Source organism: Topomyia yanbarensis, unplaced genomic scaffold (assembly GCF_030247195.1).
Source record: "Topomyia yanbarensis strain Yona2022 unplaced genomic scaffold, ASM3024719v1 HiC_scaffold_4, whole genome shotgun sequence".
NCBI lineage: Eukaryota > Metazoa > Arthropoda > Insecta > Diptera > Culicidae > Topomyia > Topomyia yanbarensis.
In genome coordinates this window covers 1,210,700-1,230,819 of record NW_026683602.1, presented here as the reverse complement: position 1 = coordinate 1,230,819, position 20,120 = coordinate 1,210,700, and the positions used below count along the sequence as shown (strand labels likewise).

At 42.0% G+C, this 20,120-nt stretch overlaps 2 protein-coding genes across 2 annotated transcripts; both read right to left on the bottom strand.

Moving 5' to 3' along the window:
* Positions 1–9,798: 9,798 nt before the first annotated feature.
* LOC131695387 (lipase 3-like) lies at positions 9,799–11,231 on the bottom strand. The gene is made up of 3 exons (XM_058983862.1): positions 11,116–11,231; positions 10,331–11,050; positions 9,799–10,267 (listed from the first exon to the last, which is right to left on the bottom strand). Exons 1-3 carry the CDS (start codon positions 11,206–11,208, stop codon positions 9,887–9,889), a joined length of 1,194 nt encoding a protein of 397 aa, XP_058839845.1. The 5' UTR covers positions 11,209–11,231; the 3' UTR covers positions 9,799–9,886.
* A 5,801-nt stretch (positions 11,232–17,032) lies between these two features.
* On the bottom strand, positions 17,033–18,541 carry LOC131695382 (lipase 1-like). The gene is made up of 3 exons (XM_058983854.1): positions 18,271–18,541; positions 17,502–18,209; positions 17,033–17,437 (listed from the first exon to the last, which is right to left on the bottom strand). The coding sequence occupies exons 1-3, from the start codon at positions 18,514–18,516 to the stop codon at positions 17,036–17,038; spliced, it is 1,356 nt and encodes a 451-aa protein (XP_058839837.1). The 5' UTR covers positions 18,517–18,541; the 3' UTR covers positions 17,033–17,035.
* Between the last annotated feature and the right edge of the window lie 1,579 nt (positions 18,542–20,120).

Below are 20,120 nucleotides of genomic sequence, written 5' to 3'. Positions count from 1 at the left end.
TGACCCGAATAATTGAAACAAAAAACAAGGACCAGATTTTATGGATTCCTTTTGTATTCTCACTTTAAATAGTTTTAAATTCACCTTTTACTTTGCTTATAAAGGAAATGGTATTAAAAACGCTCAAACCTGGATGAAGTTCTCAAATTTAAAATATATATTCACTGCAGATTTGTTTGTAATATCCTCACTACAATGTTTGAAGACAACGGAAGGAGTATCAGTTGATGCTAGGTGTTTGAAGGCGACGGACGAAACATTTTTAAAATACAGTGAAAACTCGTTTTTATCAGCCCCTTATTTTGTCAGCTTTTCGACCCGATTTCTTCAACTAGCCAGGGTTATGAGGCTATGTATACAGACTAATGTTGAATATTATAACAGCTTCGGTTTATAAAAGAAAATAAATAAATATGTTTTGTCATTGCCACCATTTTGTCAACCAAAGATACACCAAAGGAGCTGATAAAAACGGGTCTTCGGTGAAATTTGTTAGTTCAAAAATAGTATATTAATCATAATTTCGGGCAAAAGTTAGTTAAATAGAAATTAACGCAAAAATGGTTCAACAAAATATTCAGGGTAAGGAGTAGAATATTAACCCATTTTTACACCAAGAAAATCATGTACAAGTTTAAAATAGGCGTTTGGAATATAGTCAAGTTTTATTCGAATTTCGGGTTTGTAAGTATTAAAATTTCAGCAATTTAACATAACACGAACGACGCCTTAGACAGCGTGAATCATAGGATCAGCATAGTTCAGTAGAAAACGGAAATTGATTATTGATGTCAGTTTAAAAACCAAGATGGTGGCTTCCGGTTACCACAAAACAGTTAAAACCATCATCCATTTGCCATTTGAAAGGTGGTCAGTAGATGACAGAAATTGATGATTGACTCCGTTTTGAAAACTACAAAAGTCAATAATAGCAATTGACGATTGGCGCCATTTTGGGATCGGATATGGCGGTTTTCAGTTACCATAAAACAGAAAACTATTCTCTATCGGAGGATTTCAAGTATACGACGGAGATGGCGTCAAACATCAATTGCCGTCTTCTATTGCCTGCCCTCTTTGAAATAACACCCATATTGATGATGGTTTGCACTATTTTGTGGTAACCGGTAGTCGCTATCTTGGTTTTCAAAATGGCTGCAATCTTCAATATCCATCTTCTTCTGGCCACCTCTTTTCAAATGAGTTTTATGGTAAATAATTTCCGAAGCCTAGTATAAAAATGAAATATTTCTCCTCACAGGTTAAAAGTGGTATCTTAATAACCCATCAGAGAAATTGAGCGCTTGCTGAAACACAAAATGTGTCTCAAGTAAACTTTTTTTCAGTTTCACTATGATTACGTCAGGAATCAGGAATCAGGAATCATTCCGGATTTCTGATGATCACGTACAATGATAGGATTCAAAAGTAACCGCTTAGCCGAACAATTTGTTTCCCTCAACAACATGCCCCACTATGTTGAGTGTGGCAATATTAGGGTTAAGATCCCCGTGTAATATGAAGATAACACAATAGAGTTACGACTCTATGATCTAACACTGTACGTGACTTCATGAAGAAGTAGCTTCCATTAGATATGCTTAATGTAGCAACTTGTTTCCTTGTATTAACAACGGTTTTCGAGCACCCTATTTGTTATTTCGGGACCCTGCTCAGACCACGTTGTGTACTTATGGAAATCAGTCCCCCACTTGTCAGTATTGCAAACAATCTACACGCTACCAACACCTACGTTTGGTCCTCGAATCAAAAGACAAGTTCGGATTCCGCTTTCAGTTGCTGATGAGGAGAATCCGAAACATGAAATCTTGAGCGTTTTTTCCAAACGTCATATCTGCAATGAGTTACTCTCTTTGTTTACTTTCTCTTTCGATTTTTACGGCGTCACTATAACACTTTTCACCTTTTTTACAGTACAGATCGAAAGACGGTGGTTTTACCTAGGATAAATGTTAATTAAATTTATTAAATTAAATTATTTAAATTTAATTAAATTAAATTAAATTTATTCACCTACCAGAAGCTTCCACTTCCATCGAAGAGGGTGTAAGTGGACACAGAGGGTTGCATTGGCTATTAGTCATCCAAATCTGCAAATCTAGGCAATTTAGGACCCATTTCAGTGAGTTCTGTATTATTAATGCTCCTTAGAAATTCTGGTTTATTTTCATTCGTAACCGTACTCTTCAATGCGTATCTCCCGAACCAGTTCTTGGATCCGAACAAGATTCAATATGACGATATTGCACCTCTCATTTGATGACTATATTTTCAAAATCTTCTCAGCTATCCACGAGAAAAAAAGAGTGACAATATTAACACACCTATACACACTCACATATTGGCCGAACTCGAAGAACTAAGTCGAATGGTAGGGTTACTGTGCCCTAATTCATCTTAGCACCTCTATTCATCTCACGCATTTGAACACATTAGTTAGAGCAGTATCTGCTATCTCTATTCAACGCATTAGCTCATATGGTAGGATGAATAAGGGTGCGTCGTACTCAACTTTTCACTTCGCTCAAACGCGAATATTTTACATTTTCCAAGCTAGATCTTTTATGGAACTGTTTTTTAGGAACGAAGCAAAGATGTTAATACATATATAAGCGTAATCCAATCACTGTAAGCCGAGTTATCAGCGAAATAGTGTGACAACCTGACTAATGAGATGAATAAGGGCTCGTATACCCTATATGAGACACAGCCCGTTGGACCCCAGTTTGAACTTTCTATATGAAAGATACAAAAGGTCTTATTATACTGACTTTTTTTGTTTTTGCAAGGCTTTGTAGAGGTCTTCTCGGAAATAGACCGGCATGGTTTTAAAAATCCTTATTTTGTCCTATGAAGATGAGATTCAAATTAACCACAATATTCTTATAAATATAATTTCAAAAAAAAGTTTGGGGGATATATACCCATAAAAACACTTTTCCGCCTCCTGGCTGCCTATGACCACTTACCAATCATATCTCTCACATCACATAACATATTATTTAAAACGAATAAAATATAACTGGCTGTTTTTCACGTGACGTGATAAACTGCAGTCAGCGTCCGATGAGATATCCTACCAATCCAACCATGTTCTCCTGATACTGCATCGATTGCATCCGAGCCGTTATTGGTTGTTGATTTGACTGCACTGATACATCAGTAATGACATTGATTGAATCACACTGTCACATACTGTCATCACTATAGTCCAAGAAAAGATTCGAACTCACAGCAAACGCTCACCATGACCTCCTGTGATAACGAAAGTCTATCGCACCGAAGTTGGGGAACAGTAGAGCTCGAAATTGAAAAAAACGTGCCACCTATTTCCCCTCACTGTTGTTTGTAATTATAAATCGGCAATCGATGTATCAATTTTAAACATGAGTAAATGAGCACACAGCAGCAGCAAAAAAAAAATCGTGTTATCGACAAGCCTAATTAGCTTCGTATCTCCTACCGTAGCTTGGCTCCTGTTCACCGACGAAATATCCACGAATTGTGAATGCTTCTTACCTGTAAAGCGGCCGTACTTTTTCGTGTTCCACGTGAAGCCACCTTATCAGAAACCGCAAGTTTCTCGATCTTCTCGAGCTGGCAAGGGAAAATGCATTTTCCCGGGCCAAGATGCACCCCAAGCAGCTGCAATCAGACACTCATGAATCGGAGATACCATTCGAGCATATTAACGCTCGTGTGTCCCGCGAATCATGGACAATGTGACCGAAATAACAACCACTCCCCCCTCCGATCATTCCTGTATCGATTCCGCGCGCCCGATGGAAAGCGCGGTAGCAGCCAAACATTAAAATGATATAAAATTAAAATGATCCCACTGGGGGGGTGCACGGTAGTGCGAGGAACAATCGTTCCAATTAATTCGCAAATATATACATCAATTAAATGCTAATTGTGTGTGCATGGTGCTGCAACCGCGCCTACGAGGTAGACTGTGTGCAGTACATGGGGGACGCTCCGGTGCGGGTAAAGGAATGGGTGCGCCTGTTCGTTGATTAGTTTTTTGTTTAAATTCTTTGAGATAGTAGTTAAGTTCAGTACTTCTAAACTATATTCGGATGGATATCTAACTGAAAAAATCATGATTTAGTTGAGATCGACCAATAATTCAATACCTTTTCACGAAAAACCACCAATATTTTGTTTCCCATCCTTTCACCATCACCCTATCTTAAAAATCGAACAGAGCCGATCGCGAACGCCTAAATGCACTCTACACGAAAACAGCTACCAACGGGTGCAAGCACTCACCTACGCATGTGTCACACAAATTGCATAATTTCGGGACCCATTACAGGCGGCTTCTGCACCCCCCCCCCCTCCCACTCAACCAGCTGCTTTACATATGCATATATTATTGATCCGCTCGTGTTGCGTTGGATGCACTCATCAACAGGATGCACCAATTATTACCGCAAATGATCCGAACCAATGCCGGGCCATCAGGACGACGACGACGAGGACGACCTCCTGGTCCAGCATTGGCGCCCGTTAGCCGACGAAACTAATGAGGCGTTCGGGTGCGTCGCCGTATTGTCTTATTAAAATAATTTGTTGATTGTCATTATCTTAATTTCCGATTGCGTGTATCCGGGACGTTTTTTTCCACGTACCTATTTTCGAATAAAAGGACAAACCCTATGTGTCCGGTCGGGAGGAAAGTAATTAAGTAGCAACTTTAATCGGATGCAGATTGCTCGTCACCCGCAAATCAGGACCCCCCCCTCATCTCTCTATAATGAGTTAAATTGTCTTCGCGCCAAGATAACTTAGCAGGATCGCATCGCCAAAATGCAATAGCGCGCTTGCATACATGCAGGTGCCACGATTGGCACCACCCGAATATAGGCAACGCATGTTTGCGTGGTGTTCGCTCGCGAGCCTATTTCGCGTTCGCGGGCTGCACCTCCTCGCAGTTCTGACCGTCCGGGAGTGGTTCTGATTGTGTTAAAATTTATTTTTCGCATCTCATAAATAATTGTTACAATCATTATTTGTCGTTAAATTTTTACAAAAATAAACTTTCAAAAATAACACAACCCGCAATCCGGTTCGGGACCGCCGAAGGACGTTTAGTTGGTTGGTACCGGGATCGCAGGACGGGTCGGCTTGTCGCCATTTCTCCGGAAACAACCGGGTATAGCCAAGCGCATCCCTATGGCGGGCGGGACCGAATGCTCGTCAGGAGGCAGTTTCATCTGTATTACGCTCTCTCACGGAAAGGGAAAATGGTTGTGGAGATGCATTATTATCGATGGTGATGATGATGATGATTACGACGAATGCATTTTGTCTGTGTTTGCTAGCCGTCCGAAGCGACCACGTGAATGCACTTGTACGCGCGAAAATGCAATTTTAGCGGCAGTATGTGAAGTGAGTCGTGGCTTAGCGGTAAGGTGAATGGTTCAATAACTTATCATGTCGAATGCAATCTAACCTAGAGTCGTTCGATATGTCAAACGATTATCTTCCAAGCATATTAAAAGCTCTAGTAAATCATGTATCTGTGCTATTGTAAAGGAAAGGCAGGATACTTTCTTTATTTAAGCGAACTGTTTTTGTTCAAACATATTTCAAGCCTACATTATTGTATTGCACGGCGAATTGTATTACCGACACCATTTGCAACCAATTTTTCAAGATAAATGACCGAGTACTACTTTGTGGAACCTATGTAAACCTGCAGTCTGGGGCAGAAAAAGTATTATGCTACGAATGTAACATACGCAACAGTACCTTGTTGGTTGTATGTAGAAAAATTTAGCGTTGTTTTAACGTTGAAGAAGTCAAGAATACAAAAATTGTACTGAATAGTATGGGAGGAAATCATTCTAGAAGCTGCAGTACTTGTATATTTGTTCTAAGAAAATTATAAAATTTACCCTTTCTTATTTCATGAGCTGTTCGTCCATTATGCCTGACGTATTTATGCCTAACTCTTTATGACTAATGGGGTATAGCCGCCAGTACAGTAATATCTGCACGATCGATGAATTAGTAAACCAATTCTAGCAGTTTGAAATAGTCCATAATGCAAAGGACGGAGTCATTGTCGTCGGAGCGATATTGCGAGGAAGATTTGACGAAGAACACCGCAACTCCGGTAGCCATTACACTACGGCGTCAAGCATTTCAAAGGCAACAGATTCAACGTCACCCTTAGCTTCTTTTCTCGCTCATTCGGTTTGTGTCCCGACAAGATGGCGATATACCGACAGTTCATCCACGAGTATGCGTGAAAATAGAAGTTGAAGCAGTTCGATGTATCGCGGAACTATCACATATAAGTACCCGCGCGGGCAGTAGAGATTGATGGGGTAGTTACTGAACAGGGTTTAAGGTGCGAATGTCTATTGAAGTATCGTGTTAGCTGTTTCCCTTTCTTCAATAGGTGAAGATTTTGTATTCAGCAAAAGTTGCGAATAATAAGGCTACAACATATTCGCTGTCAGGTATGTTTCGGGTAAATAACGCTGGATCTCCTCTTCTTAACTAGGCAACAGATTCAACGTCACCTGTAGCTTCTTCTCTCTAGAACGCTGACTCGGTTCGAGTCCCGACAAGTCGGCGATATACTGACAGTTCATTCACGTGTATGTTAGATTGGCACACATGCGTAAGAATAGCCCCGATGAAGCAAACGTACAATCGCAATATTTACTTTTATACCATGCTGTGATGAAACTAGAGAGCATCGCTACATAGTTTTGTATGGTATTTCACGCATCGTGCCGTTCGGTGTATTGCTGAACCATATTCTGCTTCCTGGTCCCGCAATCCAGAACAATTTCGTCACGATCATCTTCCGATCCCATCAGTTCAAGAAACGTTATCGATCCGTATTCTAATCTCCGTCAACTACTAGTTATCGGTAGAACAAGCTTAGCCCGTTGGTGGTCCTTAACTTTGCTTAATCATGTCCGGCGCTCACAATTCACTGTGCCTATTTGATACTACATATAATTGTGCAGATTTCCGCTTAGCGTACTTCGCAGTATCTACCAAGCGAATGTGATCGGTCAAATCTCATTCGACGACGGTAGATACCAGTCACTCTGAACAACTACATTTGCTCATCCAATGTAACCATTTGGGGTCACAATCGTGAGTGACTAGTTGTATGAACTTTGGCCACCTGGGTCCATCGCAGGTCAAAAAATGAGTGAAGGTACCAACAAAAAAAATTGGATGAAATTTGAACAAAATTGGACCATATTAACAGGTGTCCCAAATTGATTGAATTTGAACAAAATTGGACCATATTAACAGGTGTCCCAAATTGAAGTTTTATATGGGATTTTTTTCATATGTTTTATATGAAAATATGATTATGATTCTATGATTCATCGCAAAAATAACCGCCACCCTAGTATTCACGGACTGATTGAAGGGTCTGCAACAGACTGACTAAGTGTCGGTAATGCGCTAACTCGATGAAAGAAATGATTGTTTGAACAGTATGAATAATTAAAATCAACGAGGAAATAAAATTGTTTTTGAGATCGTGTGTGTGTAAAATGACGGTCAACATTTGTGGGGTTTGTTGTTTGACGATAAACCCCCTGATATGAATAAAAAAATCATCTTCACTCAACTAGGTCTTTGGTGGTGTACTTCCTGAACGGGAAAAAGCAGTGTATATATAAGAAATTTCACGAGAACTGATAGAGCAGTATTAGGCCGTTTCTTAGATAACACGTAGCTATAGTAAATGATCTCGTGAACAGGAAAACAAGATTGCTTACTATGACCATCTTACGTGAAACTATCACGTCTACGTACCAGCACGGGCAGTAGGGATTGATGGGGTAGTCAATGCATATTAAACTATCGTTTTAGCTGTTTCCCTCACTTCAATAGGTATAGATTTTGTATTGAGCAAAAGTTGTGAACAATAAGGCTACAATATATTCGCTATCCAGCGCTCTTCGGATGACTGCCGCTGAGTCCTTTTTCTAACGATGTCCTCGTGGACAAGGTACGTCTATTTGTTCGGATGGTAGCAACGCTGTGCGCAAACAGTCAGGCCACACAGCCACCTATTGTGGTTGCAAAGTCAATTCTAACTCGGGAGAGGAATATTGCGACGGCGCCGATGGTTGAGTGGTAAGCGTTACCGCCACTCATTCCAGTTGTCCTGAGTTTAATTCCGACTGAGGTCGTTGAGATTTTTCTGAGGTGAAAAAATCTGTGGTCACGTCTTCCATCGGAAGGGAAGTAAAGCCGTTGGTTCCTGGTCCATGAGTTGATGGATCGATATCTAGTCCATATAGTGGAGTCACCTCTCTGGCGTCGGTAAAGAAGAACTAGAATACAACTTCTATACTTACTAACAAATATCCTCCTCCCGTGATACTTGTGGAATGCGCAGAAGTATATACAGCCTATAGCAAAAGCAAGCATCGGTCTAACTGTTCATTCCCTTTCCTTCCACGATCTACGTTCGGGCCTGGCCGGCGCCGGTATTGATCAATAAACACTTTAGGATTACCAGGAGTTGCACATTGAAAGATATTTTCGCTACTCCCAAGCATAATTATCTACTGATTCCCTGTGCAACTTCAGCTAGTCCAGATCAATAATGGAGTAGCAGTCAAGGGTGGTCGCACAAGCACAAGCTCAAGCTCTAACTTGGGAGAGGAATATTGCGTTGCCAAGTTCTAGTTTGCCGTTCTAAAGTCTGTTCGAGAAAACATCAAAATTTTCCTAAAAAAATCAAATTTGGTAGACAATATGCCGATATGGTCAAATAAGCCCTCCCTGTATCACTTCTGAAACAATGATTGAAAGCAAGAGTGTCTTCTGGAACGACACCTACCATTTATAAGAAAACGTAACAGTTCAACTGTTTTGATGGGTTCTAGCATCCTTTCAATACATTGGAATGGCATGAGGCTAACAACCTTGAATTTTGCGCCAACAGAAATTACCGAATTCATATATTTACTTAAAGTGTGAAACAGTAATGATATGCATTTTTGATAAATTCTTAGGCATCTAGACATTCCAAAACTATTTTAACGGTCTAATTATAGCTCTATATAAAACAATCTGCAAATTTCGTTGTCCAAGTCACCTTTCTGTTGAACGTTCACGCCAAACATTTCAGTCTTTTATTTATTTAACGAACCATTCAAACAGCGAGCATCCTCATTTGTAAATAAAACAAAAACAAATTAAGTTTACAGCTTCTTCGCCCGACCCAACCTTTCCAGTCTCTACCGGTTTGCAGAGATACAGACTGCCACCGGTTGCTGCGTCACTGTTACTTTACTGTGAAGAAATTCTGTCCCACAGTAGGCTGTGAAATACGTTCCATAAGTCAGCTGCGTTCTTGTCGGGAGGCAACTGATCAGGCGAATAAAATGTTATCTATACAGTTGCTCAACAACTTTGCTACCGAGTCCTGAAGCCTCCAATAAAAATGGACTTTCCACTGAATTCAATTCAAGATGTTGGCCAGTTTTAGCACATACCGCAATGACCAATTGGCCGATTGACGTTTTTTGTAGTGTGCCTTGATTAGATTAGAACGGTAGCATATGCAGGTCATAAACTTAAAAGGAAAAAGCAACCTCAGCAGGTTTTGTTTTGATACACATTTTCAAACATATTTGAATCGGTTAAAAGTGCGTAAATCGAACCTAGATGGACGAGCTTATTAGATGAAAAGTGAAATTTAGCATTTTTGAGGTTAACGCCTGACTCAGTTTCGTATCTAGCAAAACCGACATAAATAAGTAACGGTAAAAGGTATTGATGTAGATAAAATATATTTGACCAGTCATCGTTGAGTCATGGGTCGGTATATACATGTGTACGTATAAATATCGCCCTGCCCCTTTCAGGCGTAGGCTCTAAGATCAGCGAGCAGCTCATCGTACAGCAGTGACCGCACGTTGATGGCCCAGATGAAGTCCATATGGTTAAACTCTCGCATCCGAACCAGATACTGCTTGTGGATGTTCGGTAACTCACGGCGGAGTAGTTCTACGTCTTCCGGCGCCGCTAACCAATCGTTGGTGCTGTGGTAGAGCAAGGTCGGTGCCTGGACATTGTCAAAGTTGTACCGCGGAGGAACTGCTTGTCCATAGCGAACCATGTTCATCGTGACACCATGATCGTACTGTCGGAAGATGCGAGAGCGAACCGTTTGGGCGTGGTGGATCATCTGCATGGCGGAAGCCCCGGCTGGTGAGTGAGCGTGGATAACCGGGAGCATCGTCTATTCGATGCAAATGGATAGGTTAAGCAAGGAATCGTTTACCGGAAACAACCTGTTACTTACGTAATTAACCTCCTGCGAGTTGAACCCGGCAATCAGGAAGGTATTAATCGTGCACATTTGCTGAAACGGAGCACCGTCGTGACAGTTTTGCAGCCCTCCTTGGATGTCCATTTCATTGGTAGGAGCAAAGTACCAAGTGCCCATCATCTGCAGCATCAGTTCGGTCGTATGCAGGAAGGTTGCCAGGAAGATTACGTAGGGACTTCGGGTGTGATGCATGTAGGCTGCAGGTGCGAGCAGATGTGCACTCTTGATCCGACGGTTGTAGTACGGATGTTGGGACAACATAACCCAGAACGCTGTCGTTCCCTGTGAGTGGCCGACGTACTGCAAATCCTGCTGGCCAGTCCGTGCCAGGATGTAGTCGATCATGTTGGGTATATCGATAGATCCTACTTCGTGCCAGGAAAAATCCCAGAACTGTTGCGTCTCGTTGTTCCGCGAACGGTGCCGGTTGGAGTAACGATTTCCCCGGGCATTTCCAAGCCACACATCGTACCCGGCATCGGCCAGCATGTAGACCAGGCTAGTCTGCGGTCCCATCAGGATGTAGTCGGCTGACGAACTCAGCATTCCGTGTTGCAGCAGAACTACCGGTTTGCCGAGCGCCGGTGGAGATACGGGGCTGCCTGGGCAGCGGTGAACCCCCAACAGGTAACCATCGTCCGTTTCGATGATGTGCTCTTCAGCTGGATAGCCGTACTTGCGCAGTAGTCCCAACTAATGAACACGTACGAAATTAGTTTAAACGTGGATAGATACTACGCTGATCGACGTAAACTCACCGAATCGAGATGAGCGTCCTCTATGATATCCGGATGGATCTGCGCGTTTACTGCAAACACTAGGCTGATTATAACGAGAATCCACTGTTTCATTCTATGTTTCTATCTAGCGAAAAATTCCACGAACTGAATCGTATGTGGTCGTGGCACGCGTATTTATAAACCGACACTTATCGCACTTCCAGTGGGGCCACCCAGGATCGGTGCACGAATTCGTGCGATAAGATTGTGAAAACCGGTCTCCCCCACCGTAGTACACTTTATTGGGGTCCGGCTTATCGCGGTGAGCTGTGGTCGAGTTAACAATCGAAACGTGTGATCCCCTCTATAATCGCTTGCATGTGACATACAGCTGATCCCAGCTGGTGGAGAGTCGGATTCCGGGAAGAAGAACGGGTTCAGTTGATGCGGCAGGATACGGGTTAGGATATGTAGATTTAAATTGAAATTTCGGCTTGATAAAAAAAACCAACTCATCAACTTTCTGGGAGGGTATTTTCATTCTGGAAGGAAGGTTGACTACGTGTTAAGAATACGCATACCTGGTCAATATGTAATCCCTGGTGGAGCTTTTAAGAAACTAACTTATTACCAGATCAAGGATACGAAGTTGTTGTAGTTCTGCGATCGGCTTCTACGAAGTCCGGAATCACGTACATTATTAGAATACTGGATTCATTTATATGGAGTTCTAGAGCATTTAGGGATTTTTCAAAAGTATAGATCTTGAGATCTACAAGCGTAACAAATGATTCTTACTTACGGTGACTCGTAGAAGTAGGATGAGCAAAATAAATTTTACTGATGTTCTTGTTAATCTAAGATCTCTTTGGAAAACTGGTTTTGAGACCTACTTTCGTAAAAAGTGATCTTTTGCTAGTGTATGGATGCGGTACGAACTCATCGAGGGTCGTTGAATGAATATGAGATAGGTATTGTATTCCATAAATGTTCGCTATGATCCAAGAACTTTCTTGAGTATAGACCGTAAGTTCTATAAGCGTAATCGTTTATAACTGTTTATGTTGCTGGTCATCCAAGAACTTCCAGAAGTACTATGGGTCCTTGAATGATGAAGAACTTATATTATAATCAATACCTCACTCATCCAACCTGTTCAAGTCTTGGTAAATATGTACCGCATCTATGAACTACGACTAAATCACTAATTGATTTTATAGACCATTAGACTTGGATTCAAAGAATTCTTCGGGTGACGACCATGCACACCAGCAATATTTAATACTCTATTCATCTTAATATTATGAGCTTCCCCGAGTATGTATCCTATTCTGGGTATAAGAGTCAGGGGATGGAGCGTGGATAAAGATGGCAGGGGGAAAAATTATTAAATTTCCGTATCAGGCCTCGGGAGATCAACGGCTTCGATTACAGACTCGGGTGGCCTTCATCATGGAGAATCATGTACTGGGACACCGGGTGGTCCTTCTCAAGACGGCAGAGGTTTCTCTAGACGATTTCGTAGTACGACTCAGATGTGGATCGGCAACACTTCGAGTGATGTTCGTGCTGTAGGCCTCGTGTTTGTAGGCTCATTCGACAGAGATGTTTTGTGTCGCCTTGGAGTCGCATCGAATCCTCGTGATGTATGGTACAGGCGGAAGAGGGCTCTTCTGAGAATGATAAGAAAAATAAAAGGGGCAGTTAAATTTGTATATTGATGGTTTTTGGGAAGGTGTATACGAGGGACATATAGAGTAGATCGCGGCTTGCCAGTACATCTCTAACTGGGACGTTGGTTGGTCTTCCTCGGGCCCTCAGGGTATCCATTGTCCGAGACCTGGCAGAATTGTACTCGGTGTACGCCCAGACAATGTGCTCGATGTCATGATAGCCGTAGCCACAAGCACAGATGCCACTATCCACGAACCCAATACGCTGGAGATGTGCATCCAGCGTGTAATGGTTTGCCATGAGTCGGGCCGTCACACAAATGAAATCACGACCCACATCCATCTCCTTGAACCAAGGTTTCGTCGATACTTTAGGGACTATCGAATGTAGCCTCGTGGGTTCTCTGATGAGTATTACTGCAAAATTCGCTGAAGCAAATTGGTCTTTCATAAACGTCACCTTCTAGGGCACCCATCTTAGCTAAGGAGTCCGCCTTCTCATTGCCCGCAATGGGGCAATGAAAAGGGACCCACACCAAGGTAATCTGGAAAGATTTGTCAGATAAAGCACTCAGTAGCTCCCGTATTTTCCCCAAAAAATACGATGAGTGATTTCCATGTTTCATTGTGCGAATAGTGTCAATGGAACTGAGGCTGTCCGAAACGATGAAGTAATGGTCTGCGGGTAATGTTTCAATGACTCCAAGGGTATACTGAATGGCAGCTAGTTCTGCGGCGTAAATTGAAGCCGAGTCACTGAGTTTGTAGGAGGCGGTGAACTTTTGATTGTAAATACCGAAGCCAGTGGACCCTTCGAGGTTTGATCCGTCAGTGTAAAACATCTTAGAACTTAGATTTTAGACTTCTCGGAATTTATTATAAAAAATGTTTGGAACCACCTGCGGGCGTATGTGGTTCGGAGTTCCACAAATCTCGTCTTTTATGGATGTGTCGAAGAAAATTGTAGATTAAGGAGTATTTATGAAATGCACACGGTTGGGATTATAAGAAGAAGGATTAATATTCCGAGTAGTCAAAGTACAGGGACATGAAACGAGTTTGAGAATCGAGCTTAACATGCCTTTCGAAATTTTCAATCACCTCCGGGTTCAAGATATTGCATCGAATAAGCAATCGATATGAGAGTTCTCAAAATTGATTTTTCAGCGGAAGAACGCCCGACAGGACTTCGAGACTCATCGTATGGGTCGACTGCATGCACCCTAGGGCGATACGCAAACAACGATACGGAATTCTTTCGAGTTTGATGAAATATATGTTCGTAGCGGAGCCAAAGCGGAGCGAATCATCCGTATTCCATTACCGACAGCATCGTTGTTTGTAAGAAGAAAGTTGATCCTGTGTTGGCACTTCTGTTTCAGATACCTAATATGACACCCCCAAGTACCTTTCGAATCGAACCAGACCCCTAAATATTTTACTGTGAAGACCTGAGCGATGGTTTGACCCATTAATTGAAGCTTTAGTTGGGCTGGTTCACGCATCCTAGAAATCACAACTAGCTCAGTTTTCTCCGTGAAGTATTCAATACCCAGCTTAGTAGCCCAAGCAGACAAATTGTCCAAGGTAGTCTGTAATGGTCCTTGCAGATTGACAGCTTTGGGTCCCGTAACAGAAACCACGCCGTCGTCTGCAAGTTGCCTCAACGTGCAGGAATTGTCAAGACATTCATCAATGTCGTTGACATAGAAATTGTATAACAGGGGACTTAGACATGAGCCCTGGGGAAGGCCCATGTAGCTGAATCGTGATGTCGATAAGTCAACATGCGAAAAATGCATGTGCTTTTTCGACAATAAGTTTAGCAAAAAGTCGCTAAAGGACCCCGCTGGTGCAGCTTCTCTGAAAGAATGTTGATAGAAACTGAATCAAAAGCTCCCTTTATATCTAGGAACATTGATGCCATCTGCTCTTTGCTAGCATAGACCATTTGAATTTCGGTTGAGAGCAACGCAAGACAATCGTTCGTCCCTTTGCCTCTGCGCAAGCCAAATTGTGTATCTGACAGTAAGCGATTTGCTTCGACCCAATTGTCGAGGTGGAATAGGATCGTTTTCTCGAACAACTTCCGGATACAGGACAGCATTACGATCGGACGATACGAATTGTGGTCGGAGGCTGGTTTTCCTGTTTTTTTTTGGATGGCAATGATCTTCACTTGTCTCCAATCGTGTGGGACAATGTTAGCCTTAAGAAACTTATTAAAAAAGTTTCACCAAGAGTATCTTGGCAAAGACTGGAAGATTCTTCAAAAAGTTGAATTTGATTCTGTCTGGCCCTGGAGCTTTATTTCTATCCAAGAGAATTGCTCTCTGGACCCATAGAAATGGGTGGCATGTTTCTTTTCGCTCAGGTGCTGTCAATTCAATCGAAGATGGCATCGAAACAGCAAGCACTCCGCGAGCGTGTTGTACGGTTTTACGAAACGAATGGTCATCGTGGAAAAAAGTTTACGATAGACCACTTTCGAGACGAAAACGTGCCCGTGAGTGTAGTTTACCGGATAGTTTGGCATCCCTGAACGTGGAACGGAAGGCCGATAGCGGCCTTGTGTTATGTCAGACACATAACCGAAGTGAAGTAGAATACACGAATGCTGCAATTTTTGCTATCTTTTGCATTCAGCTATTTCGATATTTGTTATGATGCATTGTACCCCGTTGTTGTGGTGCATTTTACCCCCGCACAGGTGCTGCCTGCCCATTTTCAAAGAGCAATTTATAACGATTTTGAAATTTTTTATGTTTTTCATGTTCCTGAATGTTTTGCAAAGCGATTGTGATTTCAGAGTAAAATGTTGGCTAAATGATATCATTAATTAAATTCTCCCAATGGCCTATTGCTATGTTATGATTATGTTTTCTTAGGGGTGTATTTTACCCCATTTACGCTTGCATTACATTCACATAAATCACCTGCGATGCGTGTGTGCAAATAGAATCTTGGTCATACCTCGAAAATTTCAAACGAGCACCCGAAACACATGCGTGGCAAAATTCAAATGTTTGGTTTGTTCCAAAGTTTCAAGTGTATAATTACTCGATTATTTTCAGGTGGATAGTACTACTGAAGAGTTTGAGCGGACACAAAACATGGCAGCTACTACGAGATCAGAGAGCAAACTGACGATTTTTTACTTATGTGCCGTTTTTATACGTGGCGCAGTTCATTGGATAACAAAGGGGCAGTCCTAGCAACGCTCGCTGCTTGGTTGAATTGTACGAACCAATCTGCGCAGATAATTACAACTTGCACAAAATACATTATTTTCGTTATCTATAGTAGACGTACATTTTACGGATTCAAATGCAATATAAGTGCACATATTTCCGATCAGATAGTGCAAAAATATAGCAATTTAGATCAGTACAGCAAATTTTTGATTGTCGAAAACCCCTAAAAAACTTTTTTCCTCTATAAATCAAGATTTTGAGGGTTTACAATATTTTCCAAACATTGTTTTGTGTTGCATTTAATGAGATCTACAACCTATACTAGGTCACATGAAAAATACAAAATCACTGTAGCACCGTGTTATATAACTATAATGATACAAAACCCTCATCATTTGGAAACGATCGATTTGGCCAGATTTTTTGGCCGCTATCGATCCGCCGATTTCAGAATAATAATACGATTGGTGGACTTTGAAAAACCTGAAGCCTATCCGCTAGCCTAATTTTTGGTATTAGGCCTATAGTTTGGCAAACGGATGTCCTGTATAAAAATGAACTCAAAATTTCCTGTTTGCCTACGAAGTTGATGCATGCAAATCATAATAATATGCGGAATAATCATGGTCAATTTTTCCGATCATCAACGACAGTTTCCACAAACACAAATCATTTTGAACAGTCACTGTTGGGTGTAGTATCATGCACACTTTATCATCAACAATTATGGCAATTGTTAATACGCAACAGTATTGTGATCTATATTTACTGTTAAGCTTATATTACTTTCTTAAAAAACTTTAGTGAGCCACGATGAAATGCGTTGAAAAATTTTGTGATTTTTTCTCCGTGCACGTAAAGCGCAAATAAAAATGGCATGCTTCGATTACACGCCCGTTTACCCCCATCGCTGCTTGCATAAGGGGCAACCAATTACATCGTAATAATACCTACAGGAATGACGCCAAACGAATCAAATCGCCGCCTATACCGGGACCCGCGGTTCCCTTCCCAATCATCAACTCGCGCGGCGCGATAAGGTTCGCGCTAGAACAAAACAAATCCCACGCTCGAACAACACACGGCCTGTGATCAATCGGTAATGTGATTATTATTGTTGTATCGTTCCAGCACCGGCATTAGCTTATCGTAAACCTGCGTGCGGACATTTTTCGCCAGCAGGAAATCAATGTGATTGAATTTTCTATCCGCAACGGCACTGGATGCTACAAGGCGCGGGAGCATCGCGGCAAACTGCTGGACGTCGCGAGGGTGCACCATCCAGTCGTTTAGTCCGTAGTAGATCTGCACCGGAGCGGACGAAAGCTTCAAATTGTAGTTTGGAGGTTTCCAGTTGCTGTACGTCTGCAGGTTACCCTTCTTGCCGTAGTCATACTGCCGGAAAAGCCAGCTGCGGGTTAGTTGATTGTAGTGGTACAGCTGCTTGGTAGCGGCGCCGGATGGGGCGTGACCCATGTAGATGTTGGCCAGTCGCTGTTAAGCGGGAAGAAGGGGTTAGGATTATATTCTTCATATGCACTCTGAGAGATCGACTTACCTGATCCCACATTTCTGGGTGAGGTCCCGTTATCTGTCCAATCAGTTGCGTACAAAGATTGTTCTTTTCTTCAGGTGGACACACTGCATCAATGATGTGATGTCTGTTCCCGACATACGGTATTTCGTAAATATTCAAAGAATCCAGAACCTCTTTCAACTGGTCCTGTATCTCCAACATAACACGAAGAATTGGGCTTCGGACACGTGTAATGATAACAGCAGGGGCCAGTGCTGTCATAAGAACAATCTTTTTGTTATACTTCGGTCGAGTACTGCTCATCACGAAATAGGTTGTGCAACCTTGGGAATGCCCAATGTATTGTAGCTTTGACGCACTGCTTTTATTCAAGACATGATCGATCATCGCTGGTAGATCGTAGTAGCCAATTTCGTGCCATGAAAAGTCCCAATACTCGAATGTTTCAACCAGCATAGTCGTATGATTCCTCGAATAGCGCGTCCCACGCACGTTTGCTAGCCATACGTCGTACCCGTTTTCGGCGAGAAGGTAAGCTAAGCTATTGTTCGGACCACTGACCACGAAGTCGGCCGAACTACCGAGAAAACCATGAACCATTAAGACAGGGAACTTCTTCGTTTCCGATGGTTGTCGTGGAAATATACGGAACATTGTTAACATGTAGCCATCTTCCGTAGTCACTGCGTGGCTTTCCATCTGGTAGCCATACTTGGTGATCAACTCCGGCTGCAAACCAAGAACTATTTGTACTCGCACTCACACTTGCTGCGAACCCGGTCATACTTACAACCGTCAAATCGCCATCCTCGTCATCAACCTTAAACCACGTATCCTTTTTAATCGGCCCGATATCGTTCTCTCCGTCAAGATCTTCATCCGTAGCCGGTGCACTCGTAGTCCAGAGAGTGCAAGCAAAGAAAACCCACCAACTGACGGTAACCATTTCCCCGAGACTGAATCGCGGAACCTTAGTGTGTGCCTGTGACGACGTTCTGATCAGAACTAAGCCAAGATCAACTGTGATCAAGTTCATCAGGCTGTAAGTTCTATAGAAATGCATTTGACGCTCGCGCTACGAACCTGGCGACCTACGACTGCACCCGGGGAGGATAGTAGCATGTCGCGATGATGACCCTGCATCGGCACAGCCCATCATTGCCGGCTGGGGCCTGCTCAGAGCAAGTTGTTCTACTAGGAAGTAAATCTCATCGAGTGAGTGAGGAGGAGGAGGAGGAGGAGGGTCACACCGCGAGGGTAATGGCACGCGATCGTTTGCCGCACCGCGGACCTGCAGCGGGAAAAGCAGTTTGAGATTCCAGCTGTCGGTACTTTGTAGGTACAGACAGGTACGCGCGTGGAAGGGAGGTACACGAAACGAGATTGCCCTGAACGAGAGCGTTGTACACTTGGGATTGACCTGCGGCGGTCGGTAGGCTCGTAACTGGTAGGTGGGTATGGCTTATGCATATATGATACCAGCTCGTATCAGGGCCTGCTGCGATGTGGCGGTGCGGTGTTTGTTTACAACCGGAGAAAGATGCTCTATACAGCAGCTTCTTGGGAGTGTCGGTAGCGGGGCGCGTCTGATTACGTCCGATCGATACGTTAGGGATGGTCGTTTTGGGTGATGATCGTTTAAATTGCAAATCTAAAGATCGATTGCTTTTTGTGTATTACTAAACGTTTCATTAGGGCAATATTAATAAAACTCGTATTACGCAGCATTTGAAAAATTTTCGGAAGGGGTAAACAATTAACCTAATCGAGTAATTCCACCAAAATTCGTCTAAAAGTTTTGAAAACCGTTACCGACATGGAAAACTAAACGTTTTCCACAATCAATAAATATCATTTTGATTCGAGAGCAATTTTTTGAAAGGTCGTAGTATCCGTGAAAAAATACATGGAATGATTACTTCCACGTAAAAACATCTGAAAAATGTTATACTAAAAATGTATGTAAAAATTATGACAAGAAAAGCCATATTTAAATTTCTAACAATAACAGTAAATATTTTTTTTTAAATTTCTTTTTAATTGATAATTTTAGTGTAAAATGTGATTCTAAATGTGAAATGACAAAATACTTTTAATCAAAATTTTACGAAATGTTTTCAAAAATATTTCGCCTTTTTCTTTCACCAAAATCAATTATTTCGTGAAATTGAGCCCTAGTTATAAGTTATTCACGTTTCTTTCTTATGAACTATCAAATATTATGAACATAATTTTTTTTACGTGTTAACGACGTTAAATTAGCTAGAAATTAATGAGTAGAGAAAGTTATGAAATTTTAAAGCCATAGTACCCAAGGGAGAGCAAGGATGTGAAATATACAGATCGGAAGACTAGAAGTGGCGGGGTCATTGGAAACAGACATAAAATCTTACAGACTAATCTTTCGTCTTCTACTGCTTTTTGTGTTTGCGAGTGACTTTGGCATGTTTATTTCTTCCCTCGGTATGTTGACTATTGGCTTGAGGATACCGTGGAATATGGTTTTGGATTTATTTTTGGTCGCCTGTGATTTGTGATGAGTCTGCAGATATTGAAGTCTGTTTGGTGGTGTTGGTTGTAGTAGATGAGTTTTCTTTAGTTGTTTTGGCGCTTGGCTTACCGTAGTATGCCGTCTGGTTA

Excerpts from the sequence above, each read along its gene's own strand:
- LOC131695382 (XM_058983854.1), bottom strand. The coding sequence starts at position 18,516 with ATGAACTTGATCACAGTTGATCTTGGCTTAGTTCTGATCAGAACGTCG. Across the intron at positions 18,210-18,270 it reads AGGATGGCGATTTGACGGTT|CCGGAGTTGATCACCAAGTA; the intron begins GTAAGTATGACC and ends CTTGGTTTGCAG. Across the intron at positions 17,438-17,501 it reads ACCCAGAAATGTGGGATCAG|CGACTGGCCAACATCTACAT; the intron begins GTAAGTCGATCT and ends CCCGCTTAACAG.
- LOC131695387 (XM_058983862.1), bottom strand. The coding sequence starts at position 11,208 with ATGAAACAGTGGATTCTCGTTATAATCAGCCTAGTGTTTGCAGTAAAC. Across the intron at positions 11,051-11,115 it reads AGGACGCTCATCTCGATTCG|TTGGGACTACTGCGCAAGTA; the intron begins GTGAGTTTACGT and ends CGTGTTCATTAG. Across the intron at positions 10,268-10,330 it reads ACTCGCAGGAGGTTAATTAC|ACGATGCTCCCGGTTATCCA; the intron begins GTAAGTAACAGG and ends TGCATCGAATAG.